Here is an 11,503-nt window from a genome sequence, read left to right as displayed (position 1 = left end):
AATAATTAGTACTTAATAGTATTGTATTACCTTTATTTTAGTTTTGGTCAATTTAAGCCCAACTTGTTACATAATCTACTAGCTAATGGTCAGATAAATGATCACCGAAAGCTCCCTTGGAAGCAGTGGCCTCCCTTTGATTAGCCGTCAAAGGAACTGTTCCAGATTTAATTCTTCGTCTCTTTTCATCCTTTTCAAAAATCTCTTGAACTTCTCTATCAATGTCAACAGAGCTCGATCGTCTTGAATCCCAACAATCAGTGGAACCATGAAAATTGTTGTGGATTAAAATACTCTCCTCAGTAACATTTATAATAGCTCCTTCCAAACTATCTCTAGAGTCTTCACTGTCGGGTCTCGGATTAAGACGGAATCTGCTCTCAGCACTATCCGAAATTATTTTTATTTCTGAATCAACGTCAGATTTCGGTGTGGGTATCAGATGCTCTCTGGAGTGAGCACTAGAGGGTGCATCTTCCTTCTTTTGTGGTCGGCATTTTCGGGAACAGCCACCCATCCATTCGGAGATCAATGCGGCAGCTGCGAGGAGGAAACCAGCGGCCAGAAGGAGAAACATTCCCTGGGTGTCTGCTAAAGTTAGTCCCTTTTCTGTTATTGCCCCTAGCTTCAACGTACCTGACCCTGCCTGCAGAAATAAAAAAATAAAATAAGATTAAAAGAGAATATGTAGGAATTCGTTTAAGGTCAGATCTATTACTGACAGAAAATTCAGCGGCAATGCAAATTAAATTTACCTAATCTTTATAAAAAATATGAACTCTTGTAGCTAAAAATCTAAGGATTATTCTGATTGTAATAATAGGTTAGTTAGGAATATCATCTGGATTACGGATATGATCCGTCAGCTGTTAACAGTGTCATTTCTTCAACTAAAGCTGACCGATCAAATTCATAACCTGTTATTGCAATTAGATTAAGCCCCAATAGTTAACAAATTAAAAAAATATTGTTTTAAATTCTGGTGCGAAGTTAAGACATCCGTTCAATTCAAATACAAGTTCTAACCTAACCTAACTTAACTAGCATAACAATTTAAATTGATGGGGAAAACATGTCTTAATAACCTACTTCCACCGAATACTAAACTTCTTCAACTTCTTCAACTTCTTCAACATTTATTCAGCAAATAGGCCACAAGGGCACTTTTACACGTCAACATTGAATTTACATACAAGCAAAATAATAATAATTATACATCAACAATTATTAAATACAACTACAACTACCAAATCAAACTAACGTAATACAATTACTTAGAGATGTATAAGGTCTCTTAATGTCGAATTACATAAAAAAACTATAATAATAATATTAAAATAAAAACAAAACAGATACATGGAAAAAAAATCTAAACTTATTTAGAGTTGTAAATGTCTCTAAGTGTCAGAACTAAAAAATAACATAGTTTATCAAATTATCCTTAGAGATGTATAGGGTCTCCAAGAGTCACAATCCTGTATGATTAACACATTACGAGAAAAAAAAAACATACGAGAACCGAATGAGGCGTCTCACTGCAATTAAATTAAAACATAAAGTTACTAAATATATTCGTGTTAGCTTAAACAGACCCGTCTCCACAAACAGCACCCGTTCACGAGTACGACGCGTATCTCAGCCATCGCCTCCCTCAACCTTCATTCGGGAAAGTGGCGACCCGATCAACGACGCCACCGTAAGCAAAGACTTTTAAGCGAGCATGACATGTTCAAGCTACCGGCCTATATTAATATTAAAATAGTGATAACACTTAGCTGTGAGACACAGCATTTTGTGCTCGTATGTTACATAAAAGACGGTATAGCTTCACATAATTACTAGCCTAAATTGACTTAGAGATGTAAAGGTCTCTAAGTGTCCGAATCATTAAAAATATAAGTATGTACAATAAAATAAAAATATTAAAATGAATAAATACTTAGGGATGTAAAGGTCTCCAAGTGTCAGAATCATTAAAAATAAAATAAATAATTACTTAGAGATGTATATGGTCTCCAAGTGTCCAAAACTAAAATTAAATTAAACAATATAATCAAGCGAGAACATGATTGTCTCATGTGTCAATTCGACTGGACACTAGCATATTTAATTTACAATGAAAAAACAATATTTATTGAACTCTTATCATACTATCGAAATCAAGCTATAGGCTTAAAGGCATCTCTATCGTGTATAAAATCATTTACAGTGTAGTACGCCTTACTTAACAAGGAGCGCTTAATGTGTGACTTAAATTTGGTAAGTGGTAAATTCGCTATGTCAGTAGGGACTTTGTTATAAAAACGTGTACAGTTCCCGACGAAAGACATACTAACCTTACGGAGGCGGTGGGCGGGCACAGCAAGTTTATGTTTGTTTCTAGTGTTATAGTTATGGATGTCACTGTTAAGCTTGAATAGCTTGAATTCGTGGATGTTTTTCCGAACATACATAATATTCTCAAGTATGTATTGAGATGCAATGGTAAGAATGTTAACCTCTTTGAATTTCTCTCTCAGAGATACTCGAGCGCCCAGTCCATAGATGGAACGTACAGCTCGTTTTTGCAGCACAAATATTGTCTGAATGTCTGCCGCTTTTCCCCACAACAGAATTCCATACGACATAACACTATGGAAATAACTAAAGTATACCAGCCTGGCCGTCTCTACGTTTGTTAGCTGTCTGATTCTCCTCACTGCATAGGCTGCTGAACTGAGTTTGCCGGCTAGAGTGGCTATATGTGCATGCCATTGCAGTTTTGAGTCTAAAGTGACTCCCAGGAACCGCGTCTATTTGTCTTAAATATACCTACCACATACCTATAGATTAGTCATGTTGATTGTAATTTACTTACAGATAAATATTTCCCCGATGGCGTTCGCTGCATTTCCCACTTCACCTCATTCTCAATCTTGTCAATTAGACCACTCTGCACTATTCTTGCGATATCACCGCTAAGCTTGGATGAGTATAGGGAGTTATTAGGAAACGTCAAAGATACTCCAAACGGTACGAAGCATTCATTGGAAATATGAAGCTGGGCCTTTTTGCTTCTGAAAAGCCAACGATACTGCGATTTAATAATTGTAGCTACCTAGTTAATTCACGGTCCTGCTTACGGAAAAACAGAACTCTGATATTTTCTGATAAATTTAGAAAGTTATACAGGTAGTAATACATTCTAACACATAGGTAATGATAATATTATTGTTGTTATGTCCAAAGATTTCACTACATACCTAATGCAACGCGATTTGCGCACCAACGAACTGGTTCACTCCGTCTTTACGAAGTATAACTATATGTTGTTGTTGTCTATCCTAGGGCACCCCGGAGGTACATAGGGCCTCCACAAGATCCTTCTACGCCTTCCTGTCTTGAGCAACCGTCTTGGCCTCGTTCCAGCTCAGTCCTACGGCTGTCAGTTCGTTCTTTACGCTGCGCCTCCAGGTGTGCACAGGGCGTTTGCCGGGTCGCTTCCCGCCCTGAGGCCGTCACTCGAACGGGATACTGGCGTTGTTCGCAGATCCTCTTCGCAGGGTAAGTCCGATCCATCTCCACTTCCGCCACGCTACTTCTTGGGCGATCGGAGGTTGTCGGCACATACTCCACAAATCCTCATTTTTAATAGTCTTCGGCCAGAATATGCGGAGGATCGACCGGAGGGACTTATTGACAAACACTTGTAGCTTGTGTGTCAGCCCCTTTGTCACTCTCCACGTCTCACAGCCGAAGAGCAGCACGGACTTGACGATGGACTATATGCCTACTTAAAAGTTAATGGTTATGTGATATGTCAACTTACTTTTTGGTTTTAGTAAAATTTGACTGAATGATGTATTCCAGTTCTGCCCTAGATCCTAAAAAGGCAAAAGGCAGCAAGAAGAATGTTTTGGTTGTATTCCTGATTCCCGAAGGTACGTCGCCGACTAGTTGCAGTTTTTTGAGCAGTTTATTTGTTTTAGGGTCCGAGGAATTGAGGAACCATCTTTCCCAACCGCCGCGATCTTAAATGACACGAATTAAAACTTAGGACATTATTGAGGAAGTTTTTTGTTTATATTGTTACTTATGCTTCACTGTATTATAATCTGACATTTAATAAATAAAGTAATTACAAAAGAAAGCCAAGTTAGTTGCCAAGCGGACCCCAGGCTCCCAGAGCCGTGGCAAAATGCCGGGACAACGCGAGGAAGTTGATGATGACAAAAGAAAATAAAGCGAGTGAAGGTATTGTATGTGTAACTTCTAGGTACTCGTATCTACTTATTTTCCTTGTATTATATATTTTAACAACTAAAACCATTATTAGGTATACCATTCATAGTTCAGATATATAATATAATATATGTTGCTTGAATGCCATGCTTCATGTTATTTCAGCATGTCATTTTAAAATGAGAGCTTGTTTACTCATGATGTTTTCCTTTACCGAAAAGCTATTAACTAGTTAGACCGGTCACCGCTGAAAGTCTAAAACAAGTTGAACTGACAATTTGGCTAACAGCACAAGCAACCGTTAGTTATAGAGCGCATGGCCGGTCGTCGCAGGCATCCTTGAAGCCAACAGCAGTGGGCATCCTACAACTAATATTACGAAAATAAATAAAACTCTAAGTATTACCTAAAGTTCCAACTCGATAAAATCCATCCAATAATTGTTGAATGCTATCTACCGTCTCCGGAAACACGGGCAAGGTGACGAAGGCTATAATGGAACCGGTGTAGCAACTTGTGATGATTATTGTGAACAACCAGTACCAACCTGAAATTGATTCGTAACTTACAAACGTGGTTCATTCGTAAACATAATTTACCTAGGGATTAAAAAGAAATAGGCACCATTTTGGTATTGCATATATTATGTGCTTCACAGCTTGGAATCCCGGTTACGGGTCTTCGGCGTTCAAAGGGTTTACTGGAGATGAAAGGGGTAAGAGATGAGCAATAATATAATATTATAAATAGGGAAAATGTGGGACAGTTTATAAGTAAAAACACATAGATTAGAAACATATAGTATATACATCGCTGATTCTAGTCTAGATCACGACAAAGTCATAATTTGCAGCCATTTTTACATTGCACAGCGATTGTTCACCCGACCTACTCAGAATCTTATTTCAACGTCCATTAAATACTTTCACGTCGAAGTAATAGATTGTATAATTTGTAACCACGGATTTAGAGTTAATAAACTGGATCGAGTACATTGACCAAAAAGTGTGTCCACATGAGAAGTCAAACTAGAGCCCTGCATCTCGTTCTAATTAGGGTGACCATAAGACATCTGTATGTGGGATATTAGGATAACATGGAATATATCAGTAGGGTGTGTCATTTTCTAAATAAAGTGAAATTTTAAGTGGTCAGGTTTTTTTTCATTTGTAGTCGGCCTCTTTCGCACTCACTCATGGTATGTTCATAAAGGTAGGCTTCCCTTTTGTCCACTTCAGTTTTTTTTTAAGTGTAAGCGTCATTGAAGATCCGTTTAGCAAATATGACGTTTTTTTTAATGTTGGTGCCTTTTTTCTATTGACGGAAATGTGTCCTACCTGTAAAGTTTCGATGTCATATATAAACAGTTTGACACACCTAACAAAATATTATGTATAAATGAGAGTCTGTAATGTTTAAGGAGTTAAGCACTTTGGTTGTAAATTTTGGCAATTGAAGGGATGTTTACAAAAACAACATACCTGACTACACTGGTTGACACCTGAAACGATTAACAATGTTCTTAAAAAAGTGTCAACCGGTCTAAGCAGTTATGTTGTTTTTGTAAACATCCCTTCAATTATTCTACAACAAATCTTAAATTAAACATGCCGAAATAAAGACATAAGGTACCTATTATGTTAAACTTACTTTTACATTACCTACGTTAATAATAAGAATTCCGTGAGACCGATTCAAAACGTGCCGACATCATAGTCACCCTAATGAGTTTGACAATGTTGTCTTGTATTTTTATAGTAAAATGTAATAATTGTGGTTTTCTTGTGAAACAATATTCCACAATTAGCAATTATTTCACTCCAACAACCTTTAACACAACATTTCTTCACAATTTTGAAGAAATTTCGCATTCACGTGTTTTGAAGAAATGTCATCAAGTTGGGGATACCAATTAATATTTAAAGTTACTACAACTTCTACCATACTAAAATTTAGTTTTTTTTGCTGTGTATGCGCTTGGTTTAATCAGTTAATAATATTGGCATCATAATTATTTACAAATTACTTAAAAGATATCAGAACTGTAGTCTGAATATAGCACTAAAATTCTATAAGAAGGTAATTAAATTCAGTAGTTTATTGATATAATTTCTACCACAATGGTATCTTTTTAACATTGGCAACATGTGCGAGTGAGACACAGGGCTCGGGTTTTTCTATCTCAAGTGGACCGTTTTCTCTAGTCTGGTACGAACAACTTTCTGTCTCGGTGATAAGGTTCAAATTAGTATGGCAAAAAAAGTGACAACTCGCTCCAGTTTAAAAAATATAACTTCATGTTTGTAACCTACTAAAGCAGCTAAATTCCAGTATCAAGTTTTACGATTACTTTAGCACTAATTCTCTTTACTGCTTTTGCTGTGGTCTTACCGATCAATAGCCTCGTTGTTATCTTCGTAGTTTTGCTCCAAGAGTTCTTCCCAACAAAAGTGAAACAGTTGGTAAATGTCCCAAAAACATACCAAAACATATTCTCAACTTCACCGCTGTTGTGTAACAAGTGTCTTAAAGTATGTTTGTCTGAGAACGCTAAAGGGAAGATGCCAAAGAGGTATGTTAATGTAAGTGCCAGCCAGACAGTCCAGTGAAAAGGACCTAAAATGGCTCGATATCTGTAAAAAAATATACGATGTAGGTAATTCAAGTTCTTAAAAGGCACTTTTCCCAAAACCACGGAGTACAATGTTTTGGGGGCAATTCTTTATAAAATCAATAAGTTCTACTAATCTCAGAAATCAGTAGACTCTGACCACGCTAAATTTGCAGAAACTTGGCAGTAAGAATGTATCCCTTGTCATATCCCTTAAGCTCCATAATTAACGTACCACTTGTAAAGAAAATTTAGAGTGGTCCAACTCTGAGGATTCCCTTCAAGTGATTTTTCCTGGTTATACAAGTCTTGAAAATCTCCATTCCTAGAATAAACATATAATTTTATTTTAAAGAAACTTCAGAAAAAATTGTTTTTGATACCTTGGTAGGGCTGTGGACATGAGGGTGACAAAGACGGCGCAATCAGATGAATGAAAAAAGCTCATATCCGTATCTCTGATTCGGTCACTTGTCAGATAAATACCAGCAACCCCTATGTCAGCTCTGCCACCTGTGATTTCTTTCAGCACTGACTCACCAGGTCTAGAAATATGAGGAGGTAGTTTTCATTTATAATTTGTGACACAATATGGTAAACCTTAAATGATATACCTGAGGGCGTTTTCACTTAACTACTTATATCATGACAAAAGCTGATGGTCAATATCAAAACATGACTTAAACACAACTTAAGGTGCTGTGAGTTCAGGTCCCCTAGTCAACATGCCAATCGCTAACGCTCCGTAGCGAACGAAATGCAACTGTCACTGTCACACTAATATGGAAGAGTGATAGAGAGACACAAAGCGATTCGATGGCGAAGCGATAGAGATTGTCACTTTGGCTAGGCCGCCATATTCTTCACACACACACATCTGTGTATCTATAGTATCTACTTCAAATGGAATGTAAAATAGAGGTGTGGTATATGCACTGACTTAATATAAAAGAAATAGACACACAAAGCAGAACAAAAACGTCAAGAAATGTGGATCCCAATGACGTTTCGCACCATTTGCATTGATGATAAAAACGCTTACGTAAATTTTGAGTCAAGATAAATGTTTCGTACAGAAAAGAGCTTAATGTCGTAAGCATTAAGTGTCAAATTTGCATACATAAGTACCAACACTGTTAAAAAATTTAGTCCGATGGCACTAAACGTAACGTATTTACGTCAAGCAACGTCAAACGAGAATAATGAACGAATGGAGTCACTTTGGTACACTTGAATAGGTATTACTGTACAGAAAAACCAATTGAAGTAATAAATAAAACAAATTTAATTTAATCGGGAGTTTAAATAAAATTAATTCGTGGTTCAAATTGAAACAAATTAAATTTTTAATAAGTAAGTATACGTCTTTAAATACTAATTTCGTTGAAAAAAATTCAACTTATTAAATAAAATAACTGTGTATTTTAGATCTACATTTACTCATCGCACGGGTGCACGGGGACATTTAGGTACTGATTGGATTTTTTTTTATAAAGTCCATATTTTATAAAAAAAATCGGGTTGGTCCCACTAGTTACCACCAAGTTCATATCAGTGGTAACTACTAGGATTTTTTTTTCCCACCTTTTACCACTGGTAACTACTGCGAAAAATAATTCCCACTAGTTACCACCAAAGCGAGTTGGTGGAAATAACCCAAAAAAATCCTGTGGTTGTCACTGTGTTCAGACAGGTTTAGCATTTACAGTTAGTCGGTATAAGCCCTTATTGGTTGTCGGAAACAGGGAAATGGGCCGATCACACAAGTGCCGTCTTGCTTTGTTTAAAACTGCATCACCCCTATCTCTTGCTATAATTAAATAGCAGTCCACTTTGCACGTCGCATAGGTTTTCTTGGAAATCTTGAATTTAAACATAATATTATTCCTTACGAATTCCATATAAAAATAAAAATAAATATTGACCTCACATCGACTCATTAGATTTTTGTTCCTTGACATCCCTTCTTTGGTAAGCAAATTAATTTATTCAAAACCATAAAATTACCACCAAATTACATAAATTATGTAATGCTATCCAAAGAACTAACCGAAAGAAATACATTCCATCCTTTTTCCTTGTTTTATCATTGTTATTTTTATATATTTTAACGGCACATTTCGTAATTGTTGACAACTTCACATTTGAGCGTTTCAAACAAGACTAAACGAAAAAGTAACGCGTGATCTGTTTCAACGTTACTTTTGTGGGGCCATTTTTTGCGGCTGATTGGGTATCCAGTTCTTTATTCTATATCAATGGGTATATGGAAATAAAGTGATGAAGCTGATGAATGAATGAAATAATTTAAAATGATGACAAATTGAGAGCGCAAAATTCTAATGCTGTATTCATACCCCAAATGTGGTTCTTGAGGTTCCTTTATTTCTATGGAAAAGTTATTTCTTTGAGACAACAATGTGAGGAGCCTTATTTCAATTCCATCCCACACGACTCTTGGGTTGCCACCATCGGCATCCGTTTTTATACTGTATGATAAAACAGACATCATTAGGGATTTGTAGTTGATTTGTAGGCTCTAGAGACATTTATAGAGGAATAAGTAGTAAAACCGATATAATTAGTCAAACCAAATTTTTTGTAAATAAGAACAAAAAAAAACTATACTCATCACTTTCTTTTGGGTACTAGTACTAGTTAGTGTAAGACAAATAAGTTAGTATGATTCTCTCTGTCTATGTTTAAAATGAGACACTCCTTTGACAAACTATATTTTATTGAAACTATACGAGTATAAAACCTTATTTTAGTAGGTAACTATCAACAAAAAAAAACTTTTAGTTGTCACTTCAAGCAAGACTTGCTGCAAGGTAAATTATTTTATTACTTAAACTTAGAATTTTTGTTAAGTAAGCAATATGAAAATTTACGCGCATAAGTTTAGATAATAGGGATCTTACGTTCGGAAGACATAAGGCGGTTGGTTAGCAGCAGCGACCACAAATCTGTGCCCCGCATAGCCCTCTGTCATCTTGCGGGGGAACAGATTGACCTGCCTGGAGAACTTGCCGTGGGACCACGAGTTTAACACTACGGGTCGACTGGCTCCGAGACCGTCGGTGTACAGCTTGTGGGTGTATAAAATGTAAGGCGCTTCCTAGATAAGTAACGGTAAGTTTTACAAAAACATTATTCCTTTTTCAATCATATTAAAAAAATATTGTTTGTCATGTAATACCTACAACTACATTTAAGCATAAATTACTCCTACTTTTAGATATCGGTAATTTAGCGAGTAGGATTACTTTTGGCGAGCTATTTCTCTAGTACCTGTACCTACATAATTGGATTGGATATAGACCGATTAATTGCCTACTATTAGAAGCAAAATTAACCGCGATATCGGGCCTTTACACCAACAATCTTATATTAACGTGAAAAAAAATATGTTCGTACTTACTAGTGCATCATCATCGCCATCTTTAAAACTCTGCCCAATGACAATTAAATTGATAAATAACCTAGATTGTGGCCCAGCTAGGAACTCCTGCACGGCCCATTGCGAGGACCTGGCAATTATGACCACTTTGCTTTCCGCCTGCTTCCCCAGTATCTTAGCACTATTCGTCACGTCAGACAAGAAAGCAATAAAATGGAGACACTCTTTTGTAGCACGTACAAGTTTAGGTTCTGCTAATTCATTGTCCTCATTAATGTACCCATGGACATATGCTATCGGGAAATCTTTAAACAAGTTCTGAAACAAATAACTTTCCTTTGACTTTACTTGACTGTCATAAAGAATTATAGGGATACAGTCATTTAGATAAGTTAACGTTATATTGTGTATAAGACTTATCAAAGAAGGGGTTTGATCGTAGGCCAAACTTTCGTTGATAATGCGTTCGTTCCATAATTCTTCTCTGGTCTTTGGATTTCCATGAAATACTGGGTCTACTGCTCTCTTTTGAGTTTTGTTTTTTGTTAACTCTGGATCGTATTTGTTATTAAATTTTCTCCATTGTGCTTCTCTTTTATACATATCATGCTTATGTTTATAAGGCTCCGACTTTAATTCAGAAACTAACTCTCCTGCAAATGAAGAAGCTTGCGAAGGATAATACTCGATTTCTTGACTTATGACGTAATGGAGTAAAATAGAATTAAAGAACGCGATTGCCAAAAACCTCATTGTGCTTTGTTCCGGTGGTTCTGAAAGTATAGGGTGTCGATGAAGCGCTTTTTATAGGGCTTTGTTTTTTGATGGGCCTTGGTCAACAAAATGTCATCAGGCAGGTGTTATGATTGGAATTGAATTTTTGATGTTTCGGCCCTTGGCAGTCACGGTCTGTGACCGTGACATAATAGAAAGTAGCTAATTAATATTTTGTGAGTATCGGGCCTTTACAGACTATTGTTTTTTTTGCTCAAGATATATAATATATAATATCGATTTGAACTTTATGAAAGTGCTGAACGGGACAATACCTACTGTGTTTGTGTGGTTGTGTATTTAACATTTGTATGTATGTATCAGTATGTATATGTCGTAGTCAGATCGTATAATCCGCCGTATTACATTACGGCTAGCCGTATTACATTACGGCTAGCCGTTTTACAAAACAGGGGCGTTTTGAAATGCGGCGGTTCGACGATTAGCCGGATTGTCATTGCGATACGTTCTTCAATAAGGCGGCCTACGTTTAGCCG

General features: G+C 36.5%; 1 protein-coding gene across 1 annotated transcript; it reads right to left on the bottom strand.

Moving 5' to 3' along the window:
* Positions 1–78: 78 nt before the first annotated feature.
* LOC134647321 (ionotropic receptor 21a) lies at positions 79–11,199 on the bottom strand. The gene is made up of 9 exons (XM_063501625.1): positions 10,254–11,199; positions 9,754–9,950; positions 9,190–9,321; positions 7,216–7,377; positions 6,613–6,854; positions 4,628–4,768; positions 3,809–4,010; positions 2,858–3,056; positions 79–646 (listed from the first exon to the last, which is right to left on the bottom strand). Exons 1-9 carry the CDS (start codon positions 10,983–10,985, stop codon positions 83–85), a joined length of 2,571 nt encoding a protein of 856 aa, XP_063357695.1. The 5' UTR covers positions 10,986–11,199; the 3' UTR covers positions 79–82.
* Positions 11,200–11,503: the final 304 nt, after the last annotated feature.

Source organism: Cydia amplana, chromosome 4, assembly GCF_948474715.1.
Source record: "Cydia amplana chromosome 4, ilCydAmpl1.1, whole genome shotgun sequence".
Lineage (NCBI taxonomy): Eukaryota > Metazoa > Arthropoda > Insecta > Lepidoptera > Tortricidae > Cydia > Cydia amplana.
The sequence above is the reverse complement of the archived record's forward strand: the minus strand, read 5'-3'. Positions and strand labels throughout refer to the sequence as shown.

What these genes read in the sequence shown, in the direction of transcription:
- LOC134647321 (XM_063501625.1), bottom strand. Translation starts at nt 10,985, where the DNA reads ATGAGGTTTTTGGCAATCGCGTTCTTTAATTCTATTTTACTCCATTAC. An exon ending in ATGGCGATGATGATGCACTA is followed by an intron (nt 9,951 to 10,253) that starts GTAAGTACGAAC and finishes TTACTTATCTAG; the next exon opens with GAAGCGCCTTACATTTTATA. An exon ending in CCTCAAGAACCACATTTGGG is followed by an intron (nt 7,378 to 9,189) that starts GTATGAATACAG and finishes TCATATTTCTAG; the next exon opens with ACCTGGTGAGTCAGTGCTGA.